Source organism: Dendrobium catenatum, unplaced genomic scaffold (assembly GCF_001605985.2).
Source record: "Dendrobium catenatum unplaced genomic scaffold, ASM160598v2 fragScaff_scaffold_1443, whole genome shotgun sequence".
NCBI lineage: Eukaryota > Viridiplantae > Streptophyta > Magnoliopsida > Asparagales > Orchidaceae > Dendrobium > Dendrobium catenatum.
In genome coordinates this window covers 27532-40538 of record NW_021319905.1, presented here as the reverse complement: position 1 = coordinate 40538, position 13007 = coordinate 27532, and the positions used below count along the sequence as shown (strand labels likewise).

At 34.9% G+C, this 13007-nt stretch overlaps 1 protein-coding gene across 1 annotated transcript in view; it reads right to left on the bottom strand.

Moving 5' to 3' along the window:
- Nucleotides 1–12751, bottom strand: part of LOC110101411 (25.3 kDa vesicle transport protein) — an 18133-nt gene extending 5382 nt beyond the window's left edge. The window contains exons 1-2 of the mRNA XM_020829295.2: nt 12588–12751; nt 5382–5627 (exon numbers count right to left, since the gene is read on the bottom strand). Coding sequence (XP_020684954.1) covers nt 5382–5569 — 188 coding nt within the window. The 5' untranslated portion in view covers nt 5570–5627; nt 12588–12751. The remainder of the gene's footprint in view (nt 1–5381; nt 5628–12587) is intronic.
- Between the last annotated feature and the right edge of the window lie 256 nt (nt 12752–13007).

Here is a 13007-nt window from a genome sequence, read left to right as displayed (position 1 = left end):
ATGTATGAGACAGGCAGTGTATAGGCCCCAAAGAGGCAAAAGGGACCTCTATATAATTCAATGGCGATAATGTCAGGTTTACCTGGGCTCCATTGAATATGTTTATGAATGAGTAGCCAAATCTTTTAATGAGTAAAATTGATATTCAGTATGAATGTAAGAAGAAATTCTGGGTAATGTCAAATGAGAATTTATGAAGTTTGCTCTAGTAGTTTAACTTTATTTATGTGTTCAATATTCAAAAATTTATAACCATATAATTTAAATGCTACTTCATATTGCATCACTTATGGAGTCTCATAGCTCACCAGTAGTTTATTACTTGCTGTTGTTACAGGAAAGGGAAAGGAAAAGATGGAAGAAGACTAATCTGCAAGTATTTTAATTTTATGTTAATATTTATTCTATGTTTGAGGTCTACTTTTGAGGTTAGTAGACAAATTTAATATTGTATTACTTTGAATTTGTTTGGTTTTCCTTAGTGGCTCTGTACTAGGTTTTGGATGAAACTTGAGAATTGATACATGCTTCCTTTTATATAAAGTGGAAATGTAATGATATGAATAAGATGTTTAGTGATGGAAATGTTATTTTTATTCTTGTTACACTCTACCTTACTGTTAAGAGATACTGTGGGGTGTTACAGATACCAAGTCATACTCCCATATTGCAGAGGCTATTTCATTGATTAAAACCCATGAACTTTGTTGACAGCTCCTTTCTCCCAATGTAATATCTACATTTAAGCACCCAAATGATGGAAGCACAATCCCGACCTAGTTACCCTAACGCTAAGATTGCCTTAGCAGGGGGGTTCTTAGCTCTCCCAGAGGACCTCCTTGTCATTTAAGCTTAGCTCTGTTAACAAACTAGGAGGACATGCGTAGCCCTAGCCCAAAGCCAAGCCTTAGACTAGATACTCAAAGCCTAGTCTAACTCCCTTTATCTTATGCTCTACAGGATATCCTAACCATTATAAGGAGCATGAAGATCCTAGTAGACCACTCTTGGAAAAAACCATCATGGCCTAAATTCTTCCGAGTCAGCCAATGCTAGATTAGCACAATCTCGACCCAACGGGAGATTTGTCGATGCCCTCCCAGGACACTATCTCTTCAACACCCTCTATGCCCAACTGACGCCCCTTTCTCGAGTTGGTCAATGTAGCAATTTTTGCTCGGTCAGTGCAATCATTTATGCTGGATCGAAGCCCCCTTCTTGGGTCGGTTCAAGCTTTCTTATCAAATTAGCATGCACTCTACACGAAATCCTCTCAAGTCGATTGGTGTCATCTTGATTAGCTATTCGAACTGACTTATTGGCCATTGCACAACGTCGACTTCTTCTCGGCCGGCACATCCCTTCCTGCCCGACTAGCATTGGCTCCACTCGGAACTCTCAAGTTAGCAATGCCATCTTGATTAGCACTTGACACCGACTCGTTAGTCACCACCTATATTGTTATCTTCTTATCGACCAACAATCCCTTCCTACCAAGTTGGCTACCTCTCCGCCTAGAACTCTCTTAGTGTCTCTCAACACCATTTCAATTAGCACCCAAAGACAACTTGTCGATCATTGCCCGTCGCTAACTTCTTGTTTCTCAACACTCCCTTCCTGTCCAACATACACCCTCTTTACCCTGAACTCTCATGGGTTGAATAGTGCTACTCTTCATCATAATGGCCGTCAACTAGTGTTAGCTCCTTATAACCCCACCCATGATATTCTCCTTGGAATCTTCGATCGACTTTGACTAATACACACACCATCCTAGCACCTGACGCAGTCATCTTGACACTATTTCTTCTAATCGACTTTGGTTGCAACATTTGTCTAACAACTTCCCTCCCCATTCCATTAGAATGTATTGCTCGATTCATTGCCTCAAAACTCGTCTTGGATTTTAGGACATCAATCAACTCTCCTCAGAATTAATGCAAAGCAACCATTAGCGTGCACGTAACCAAAATAGCCTAGCATGTATTCTCCTAAAATTAGCTTGGGGCTAGCCATTAGAATTAAGGAGGAAACATTTCCTCTAGCAATTAAAAGAATGAAATAATTCTTATGTTGGGATCATTTGGCAAGCCGCCTAGTTTATGAGAAAACCTCACCCCAAGTATTAAACAATGTTAATACCACCACCTCATAATCATTTCTCCTCTAATGGCTCATCTCTCGCCAATTTGTTGCTCATGTTGGCTAGTGACAACTTATTATCATGTCATGAAAGGGTTGTTGCCATGCCAAGAGATGACTTGCCACCATCTAGTTCAAAAATAACTCATCCTCTCATTTTGTGAATGACTCAATACTAGGGTGCCTCGTGTCATCTTTGGAAGTCGTAGCTAGCTCGTTGCAATCCTGTTTACTCAATGACCTACCATCTTGATGACCTGTCGACTTGATTCCTCACCGACCCGACTTCCCGCTGATAGCATCACCTATCGACTACTCTCAACCAAGTAGCTGGCAGATCTCACATTTGATAAGACTATTACTAAATCTTTTTCATATGGCATTCCATGTTGATTCGAATGACAAATTAAATACGTATGTAAGGAACTTAGTGATAATTTTAGGTCAATTAAATATTTATGATCACTAAGGCCCATTTCCTTCTAAAAGCTTGTATTAGATTGAGTTCATCCACTCAAACCCAAATTCATTGCAATGCAATCTTTTCACACGAATTTAAAGTCTTTAAAATTTTATAAATTCATATTTTCCTAAATTAAAGGTCAAAGTAGCTCCAATAGAAGATAAGATTAGAGAGAGTCACCTTAGATGGTTTGGTCGCAAATGTCAACCATCTGATAACCCAGTTAGGAGAGTAGATGTATTAGATTTAGCCTATGTTAAGAAAAGTAGAGGTAGAATTAAAAAGACTAGGTTAGAAAATATTAAAAATAGTTTGTTTTAGTATATTTAAATGAGAATTTAACTCTTAACATGATACAATGGAGAAAAAGAATTTTGTAGCCGACCTCACATAGCGGGATAATGGCTTGATGTTGTTGTTGTTGCCTAATTTCCTAAATTTTTTTTTATAAAAAAAAATGCTTTTAACTTGTGAAAGCTAGAAAAAGGTAGTAAAATGAGGGAAATTCATAGATCCACCATTAGAATTTCATCGTACTTTTTCTAAATCATTCCAAGCCACTTGATCTAAACTGATAATATTAAAGTAACAAGTTAATAAAGTAACCCCGTTTTAATAAAAAAACTACTTTTATGATCTCTCTCTAATGTAGATGTTCCAAGGGCAAAACCCATAGAGTGCCAAGGTTAGAAGCCCAAGTAGGCAAGCATTTCGAATGTTTTCAACTTTTCATCTTTCTATCTCATCATATATTGTCATTATACTACTTTCTAAGAAATAACTGAAGAATTATTACTTTTTCTTATAAAATGTCTATGATTTTCTATGTTGCTATGGACACTCAAGTAGAACCATAGGATAAATCTTCTAATTTGACACTAACTTTAAAAGTCACTCTATACAACTCCCATTGTCGACATTAGGAAAGCCCTCATCCTCTATGGGAGTTCTCCACCCATTGACTTGATTATATTGGAGTTAACACAATCCCAATAAAGATGTTATTTCTTTCTTGATTGGAATGAAGCTACTCCATTTCCCAATGGATCGATGCTTGCTTTATCACGCCTTTTTCTGACCTACGGGAGCAAGTCATATTAACTAGATTGGTTAACTTCAACTACTAAGTAACCACTCCTCTTGGTGGAATTCCTTTCTTGGCCTCAGAAAAGTCCTATTTCCTCCCGGTGAAGTCCAACTTCTAACCTCACTTTGGCAAAGTCAAGTAGTCTATAAAGGATTCCTCTCTTTTCCTGGCAGTAGCAAGGTCATTTGTTTCCACTCGATTACCCTTATAGTGCAATCAAGCCTAGCAAGCATCCTCTCTATAACTCAGTCACTCGCAACTAAGTCCGGCTTGGTGTAACCCAAGGCTTCATGGTCTCGACTTTTAGAAGAAGTCACGCATCACACAACACAACAGTATTTTGATCCCAGTGAAGTTATCATATCCACAGCAAAGATCTCCTCCCAAGCTTAGGAAGCCCTCTTTCCTTAGCAGGGTTCTCCACCTCCTTTTTCCCAACTTCACTGGAGCAACTTTCTACAAAATGAATCACTCATTGATCCACTATAAGCACATGGTGAATCCCTTCCCGAATTATCCTGATTGGTGTTGTAAGTCTCACTCTCACGTCAAGCCAAGAAATATTTCATTTTGGATTATTGTAAGCCTAGTTCGAATATTTCCTTGATTGGTAAGGAAATGAAAGTCACATTCCTTGGGTCAATTTCTTCAATCTTTTTTTATGAATGATGTAACTTTGTTTCCTCCTTCATAGAAAATCCATTCGTAGACTGTGAGACCCTTATCCCAAGCATCATTTCTTGAGATGTTATAAGTCCCTTTCCTAATTCTCCTTTTAGAAATCCCTCTTGGGGTAATAAGACCTCAATACACCAGGAATCTCTTTTATGCTAAGTTTATTCTACACAATGTCACTCGGACTCTTTGAGGAACGACACTAAAATCCTTTCACTACTTTAACATTCTTGTCCTCTTTATTGCCTTACCCCTCACAACACCTAGTGTTTAATTGACAACCTCTTTGATCTTAAACCTCATCTTGTTAGGATTGTTGCATAGAACACTTTATGTTGAATTTAGAGCAACAACCACAACAAAAACAATAAGCCTTTATCCCATTACGTGGGATCGGCTACATGAATCTACTATCTAGAGCACGAAATGAATATCCTTAATAAAAAATATTCTTCAGTATCAAACTGAAAATGTAATTAATAATGAGGGCTTACGCTCATGAGAAACCAAGATTCCCTAGAATTGATCAAACCGTGTTTGATCATCCATACCATTCAAGTGAAATTTATGGGATATAATAGTTCAATCTGCCTCTCATTGAATTTCACAAATCCGTGATAGAATTTCTAGGTATTTGTCATTTACTGGTTGCTATACAACTAGAAAATATTAGATTTTTTAAAGCCCACAACAACCTAACTATTACACTAAGGCTAATTAATGAGATTGCAAAATAGCATAATACCAACCTGTTCTTATGCTTTTAAGGATTAAAAGATCCATTTTGATCATGATTAATACCAGTATAACCATATTGACCACTGAACGCTTACAAAGAACACCAATGAGTCAAAACAAATTGACAAAATGCATTCATGAATCACTTGCATACAAGTTAAAAGGTAGCTCTAATTGGCATAACATTTTTACAAACATACCAACTTCACCCACCTTTTGTAACAATTTGTTTATAGGATATACTAATGAGTGGCAATAGCAGAAGATGTAGGATACTGGAAGAAGTTAGGACCAGTTTCGATTGACATTCTTGAAGCCTCATTGTGCCCTCTTGACAAGTTCTTGAACAAAAGCTTTGCTTGTTGCTTGTAGAAATCTGCATCTTTCTGATCACGGCCATCATCTAATCCTTCCGCCAATGGAAGTCCATCAGTTACACGTGCAATCAATGTGAGTTTTACCATCTTGACAAGAAAATAGTGAACTTATTATAAAGGATAGATGATGATTTTCTGAAGCCACCTGGATGAAAAGTATGAAGGAGAACACATTTAACAAAGGCAAAGTCATCTTATAAAGCCAAAAATGGTTATCCATAATAAAGTAGGTCATTTGGCAAACACCTCACAACGTTACCATATTTTTAAAACGTTGCACTTACGCAATATATAAACATTTGCAATATGGAAAAAAGCAGAACCATTTCTAAACTGCATCAAAAGAAAAATGCAAAGAAAAGGCGGATTCAAAAAACAGTTACTGAAAAAAGTTAGTGGTGAAAAAAAAAACAGGAGATTTAAACAGCATTTAGACAAAAAAATTATAATTCATATGAAAGACTGATATAATTCACAAATCCATTTTCAACCTTGAACATGGGAATCATACTATTAACATGTGATATATTTTAATGGCATCGAAATATTTAAAAAACAAGTAAATGTTGACCATGATTGAGAACTAATTTTTTACGTAAAAAATCTGGCAGCTAAAAGCAATGTGTATTTTTCATGAGGGGTTTAAGATAAAGGGGTTTCAGAAAAACGAAAACGTGATAAACAGAGAAAGTAGGAAGCAAATGCATAAAAGGAAAATTCAAACATAAACTGAATTCAACAAGAAAATGGTTTAGGGAAGAGGAGCAAGCTCGAAAGTGATGCATTTATTAAATTATTTTATAAAATTAAGATTTTTCTAATATTTTTAGATTATTTTAGTGCATTTATTCCAGTTTAATGCATTTGATTTCTAGAATTATCTTAATTTTAAATTACAAATAGGATTTTAGAGTTTTCTTGATCTTAATTTGAATTTTAAATTGAAAACCAAATACTTCTATATATAAGAATAGGAAGGGTCATTTTGCAATATCAAATTTAAATTAAATCTATAACCCTCCTTGATTATCCCCCCCCCCCTTCATTATAAAAATCTACAATCCATTGTCGCTTTAAATTTTTTTTGTAACCATGCAAAGATGGACGTGCAAGCTAGCTCACTTTTATTCCACCCATACAAGTTAGTCAACACATTCAAGCAAAGCAAGTCAATGGGTCAAGAAAGTCAAAAAGAAGCTCAGAAGACATTTCTACTCATTCAAATGCTTAGTTAAACATTCATGAGCAAAGAAAATTCAAGGGTTTACTCATTCAAATGCTTAGTTAAAAATTCATGAGCAAAGAAAATTCAGGTGACTTAATAATTCTCCCAACTTCATTCATGCATGTTGAGAATTTCATTCCTATTTTACTCTCAGAACCTCCAACTTTTATTTATTGTACCTAATAATTTCTTAATATAATAAGTGTGGGAAAATGATGTATCTGTTGATAGATGTCTTATTAGAGAATATTGAAATGAAATTAGTTTGAGAAGTCTTCTTCTTGTTTGGAAAAAGTATGGTTGCTAATTCCTTGACGTTAAGCTCAGTGGCTTGCTTCTTCCTAGGGCTGCAAACGAACCGAGCCGAGCCGAGTATGTGAGTGTTCATGTTTGTGTTCATTTAATATCAGCTTGTTCAAGTTTGGTTCATGTTTGTTCGAGCTTTATTGTGTTCATTTAATACCTTCCGTTTGTGAGTTTGGGCTTTCCAAGTTATATATTATTATTCTTCAGTTTTTGTTTGTAGTTTTATTCTTTTGCATCTCTTTTTGTGTTCTGAAGTACCCCCAAACATTCCTTTCAAACCATACAAAGAAAATATATTTCATAAGGGCATCAGCCAACCTCTCGACATTCTCTAAATCTATCATCTTGCCTTTCCACATCTCTACATATTATATCACCATTTAACATCTCCAATTCCTTATTTTCACCATCTCAACACATCCTAAACTCATCATAGTTGAGCCTCCAGGCCCTCCACTCTATTTAAATCCCAAAAATCAATCCCATAACATCCACTTCTCTCAATCAAAACCCACCATCCGTTGCATAGCTCTCAGAAAACCTTGGAAGATGGACTTTCCCAAGTCTCTTGAACCTCAAGCCACCTTGTCATTCATATAAATAAAATTGATCATTCCCATCCACCACTTCAAAGACCACAGACCACTACATCCCCCTCTCCCTCCCTACTCATGGAAACACCAAGTTCTCTCTTTGTATCTTCAAGAAATCGAGAAATTTCCTCCCATCTCTCTAAAAACTCCTCTTCAATCCTCTCAAATCTCGAGGTAGATTTCTAGAAAAAGAAGAAAACAAATTCTTTCAAAGAAAAGGACGAAGAAAAATAAAATAAGAGACCAACACATTCAAGATCTACACCGAATTGGTATTATAACTTAATTTCTTATAGGTAATTGTAATGAAGACGGTCCCAAGTTACATATTCACATGAAAAAAAAAACAATAACTACAACTAAATCATCCCATTTCCCTTAACCCAAACCCTAGACATTGCATAAATCCATATGAATTCCTTAAATGTATTACCATAACATCTTAGACAGACCCAAAATGGTTTAGATAAGAATAAAGGCGTAAATAAGCCAAAATAACTCGCAAGTCAGCTCAAACTAGACTAGCTAACTAGCTTGTGAGTTAAGCTTATCAAGGCATGAGCACAAACTTGGTGAGACTCAGCTGGTTGACTCACTAGCCTACACAATTTGTAAACTATAAATCACAAATCCTAATAATCAAAACCAGCTAATGTATTATGCTCTATCATATGATACAATACCAAGTGTCATCTCTTCGGCTTGACCATTGATTAAAATTGTAGGAATGATCTCCATTGTATGTACATACTGCCATAATATTAATTTACTCTAATGTGAACTTCATGTATTAACCTTTATATAACTAAGATCTTTGTATTCTATGTTGTGTAACAAAATGCCAATGTTTTCTTTCTCCTTGCTTCCTTTGCCTTTCTTTACATTATGAAATTATTAGCTTACTACCTATTGTGAGTAGTTACTCCAATAATCCCATTTTTACCCCCATTTCAGGTTAAATCCCTATTTGCCCGAACTCCTTTTTTTTCTTAGAACCCGACTTCAACTTCTCCAATGAGTACCAACTTCGGCTTCACCTCTCCAACAAGTAACCGTCACGACTCGTGATGTTGCCTTCTACAACGAGCTTTAATCGTGATTTTCTCTGCTCCAGTGAGCTCCTATTGCAACTTCCTCGCCTCATAGCCGTCGAGGGTTTTGAAAAATTGGGTAAGAACAACTCAGTCGAGCTCAAACCTTCTAAAGATACAATGAACCGAGCTCGAGCTCAAAATTTGAGCTCAAGCTTGAGACAATCTTGAGATAGGAGAGTCGAGCTCAAGTTAACTATGACTCAAGCTCGACACGACTCATTTACACCCCTAAATAGGCTAATGATGATGACTATGAAATAACCATGACATTGTTAAAATAACAATGTCTGTCTTGGAGAAGATGCATAGATTATGCCTGAAACACATATTTCACACATTTATAAGCTTGCTAAAGTAAAAGAAAAACTATCTAACTCAATTAAGAATCAATGTATCAAATATTATAAAGGGCTATTTCAGTCTCATTTTGTCGTAGCTCTTATTTCTCATAAATATGACAGCTATATTGGGTCATATTACACTACTTTTAAACTATATTGAGTCTTATCAATACCAACATTCCTATGATGATTGAGTGTCGCAAGAAGAATACAAATATCACCATTAAAATAAATCTTATGATGGTTATACATATGATCATCTCCTCCATCTACAAGAAAAATCTTCTTAAGATAACATATCATATTATATACATATTTCTCAAACTCCAAAGTTTGAAAACTTACATGAATTCTAGAAATTCAACACATATATCACCTAGACCACTTTAAAAACTTGATCTTTGTCATGAGTTAATCCATGATCTAAGTTCTGCAAATGAACTTTATAAAATCGATCGATCATCACAGATCAAGCCTTCAACTAAGCCTGACCAGAGTGTCATACATATGATATTATTTTTTTGTTTAAATTTGAGGAACACTCGAGCCTTTTGCGGAAATTCTATTAGCATTATTATTAGGGTAAAGAAATATGTTGATCCACATATATTGGTATTCTTGCAAGATACCTTATAAATATGCAAGTTGTTCCACATGTTTCAAAAGTAATGTTTGCTTCATCTCAAATTAAACAGGTTAAGCTCGTATTATTATTACTACCAACAACATGAAACTATGGGAGACCCTTCTATGGTATTGATGAAACAAAGATTAATGATACATGGCCACATTTGAAATCTAAGCATCCAGATTCCACTTGATATGTTCAATCCACACATGTCACGCACATGCTAAATATTCAAGAGATATTTATGAGCCTATTTTGTCATCTCCTTCACAAATGGAACCCAAACATTTCAAAAATGACTTTTGCTCAAAGAAGGGCTTTTGCATGATACTTTAGGAGTAATTCTATCGGACGCAAAGAGTTGATGTTGTAAAAGAAAAGCATCTAAATTATTTCAACATTTTTAGATTCTCAAGAATTTAAATATCACTTCTAGCATTTTTTATTTATTTCATTTTTATGTATTAACTTTTTTATAATTATATTTATTTTAAATAAGATGGAATTTAATACCCATCTTGATATTAATTTGAGTTTTAAATTATAAGGCCAATTTTAAAAAATAGAGGTATGAGAATGTTTGCATAAATTGAAATTGAAACAATCCTCATAACCCACCTTAATTCCCTCTCTATCTCTATCTCTCTCCTCTTTCCTACAATGCCCACCTCTCCTATCTCATGCAATTCCACAATCCTAGGCCCTCTCTCTCTCTTCCTCTTCATGGGAACACCTAGTTCTTGACCTTAACCACTCTATTTCTTCAAGAAACTAAGAAACCCCCCAAGTCATCTCCATATCTTCAAGAAACTAAAAAACCCCCTCCACCTTCCTCTCTAAGCTTCTTTTCAATCCTCTAACATAAGAGAGAATTCAAGAAAAGGGAAAATTAAAGAAATTTCAAAGAGAGAACATAAAAAGAAAATCAAGGAGTTTTGCACCTTAAGGTATTCACCAAAAAGCATGTGTTTTTATCAGTTATAACTTTACCATAATCCTAATTTTACCTACAATCCAAGCTCCTCAAACTTTAATTCCTGAAAGTGAACCTAATCGGTTAATGAATATTGTAGTTATAGTAATATGTAAAAGTAACTGATGGTAATTCTTTAAAGTACAAATGAATTTAGATAAAACTCGGAAAACCTCATATGAAGAGGTAACATAAAAAACAACAAAATTGCATTACACTACTCATGATCAAATGCAATCTAAAAAACATTAGAATTGCAAACTAAAGACTTCATTTCCTTAAAGCATAGGCAAACACAGATTGAACAAAACAATACTATTATATCTCACAATAGCTTAAACAAACACAACCACACCTTACAACTTCAAATAAAAAGACACAACACCTTACAACTTCAAATATAAAAAAGGACACAACAACACCAAATGATTAATCAAAGCTTCGAGAAGAAAGATACAGGAGAAATGGGAATCGTGGAGAGAAAAAAAAAGATAGAAGTCCGAGATGAAATTTTAGAAGTAGGGAGGTAGAGGAAAATAGCTCGCAAGATATATAAACTCGTAGCCTCGTAAGTTTCACTTTCCAAATATTCATCACTCTCTCTCTCTCTCTCTCTCTCTCTCTCTCTCTCTCCAAACTCTCTCTCTCCAAACTCTCTCTTTTTTCAAAGGAAATTAGCCACCTTATATAGGAGAAGAAGGAGAAAAATGTATTAAATGCTCTCCTTAATGAGCCACCCAAATCAGCCAATAGAATAAATTCAAAACAACTCACTTAATGAGAAATTAAACCATTGTGCATAGCAATCAGCAAGGCACAATACACGAACAGCCAGCATTCGAGAAAAATGGGACAGCAGCATAGGGAAATACAGACCCCAACATGGGGAAGACCAACAACCAATCATGGAAAGACCAAACAACCATATAGGGAAGACCAAACAGCCACAATATGGGGAAAATGAAGGGCTAACAGCAGGAAAACTAAAAACCCACTGAGAAAACAAGGAATCAAAAAGGGAAACTGAGAAGTCATGCAAGAAAGCTAATAAATGGCAAGTATTTATTGCATCATGATCTAAAGTTTGCACATTCCAATCATTGCCAAATAATGCATTGAAATATAATGCAGCATTAGCTAACAATTGGGTTTAAGAAATGCCTCACAACTTCATTTGAAATGATTACCAGTACCGTGATTAAAGAAAACCTTAACAACTTTATAATTTATAGATTTATTGCATAATTTGACTACTCAAAAAACACCATAGTAATATGTTTCATGAAGATGCAATATTAAGATGTAAAAATGCTACAAATATAAATGCATTATAGCATTAGCCCGATATTGAATTTACAAAATACAAACTAACATAATTTCAAAAACTAATGTGTTCTATAATAATAAGTGAATTTAAGAGTTTAAAACTCATGACCTATGCCAAATATGCAAACAGAGTGGATAAATTTAACTACTCATGAAATCTCATATGATGACGTCTCCTGAAGACCACAAAAAGGCCCAAATAAACTTGAGATCTAACCTTTGAACATTCTAACATTTCACAAATCCAAGGTGTAGGCATAGATCACTACTTTAACAAACCATGGCGTTTAAGAAATGTATAAGCATCACTTGAAAAAAGTTATAAAACAACGGTTCGTCCATCATGTGAACATCAACATTACTTCATAATAATTTATCAAAGATTTTCATTTTAATTTTCACATTAAGGAGCTGTTTGGATGCAGGATTTATGCTGATTTTGAGCAGGATTTATGCCATATTCTGCCGAACGGGATTTGAGCGCCAGCTAAATTTCACGGCGGAATAAATCCTCCACCTCCACCTTTCTACCGTAAATTCCGGATTTAGTAAATCCTGAAATTTCGCGGATTTACGGGATTTGGCCGAAGAAGCGCACGAAAGGTAGAAAGATAGTTACCTTCACAGCGAGCGAGCTCCCGTTTTTGCTTCCGATCAAAATTTCGTGACTTCCGATCCGACAGGAAGGAAACGTGTGAAGGAGCCGAACAAGTGACTCGCGCAAAACTCTACCTCACGCGAAGCAACGGAGTTGATCAGCAACGTCGAAATAGAGAAGATGAGCCAGCCCTAGACGCCCCTAAGCTATTAGTAAGAAATTAATCTAATTTAATTTAATTAATACAATTTAAAATATTAAAAATTAGTAGTATAATTTGTGCTTAATTTAATTTAGATTAATAAAATAATTAATAGTACAATTAGTAATTAAAAATTGACATATTTTGAAATAAAAATTATTGATTAAATAATTAATAATATAAATAATAATTAAATAATTAATGAGTATTAGAATACTAAGGTGATTAATGAAATTATT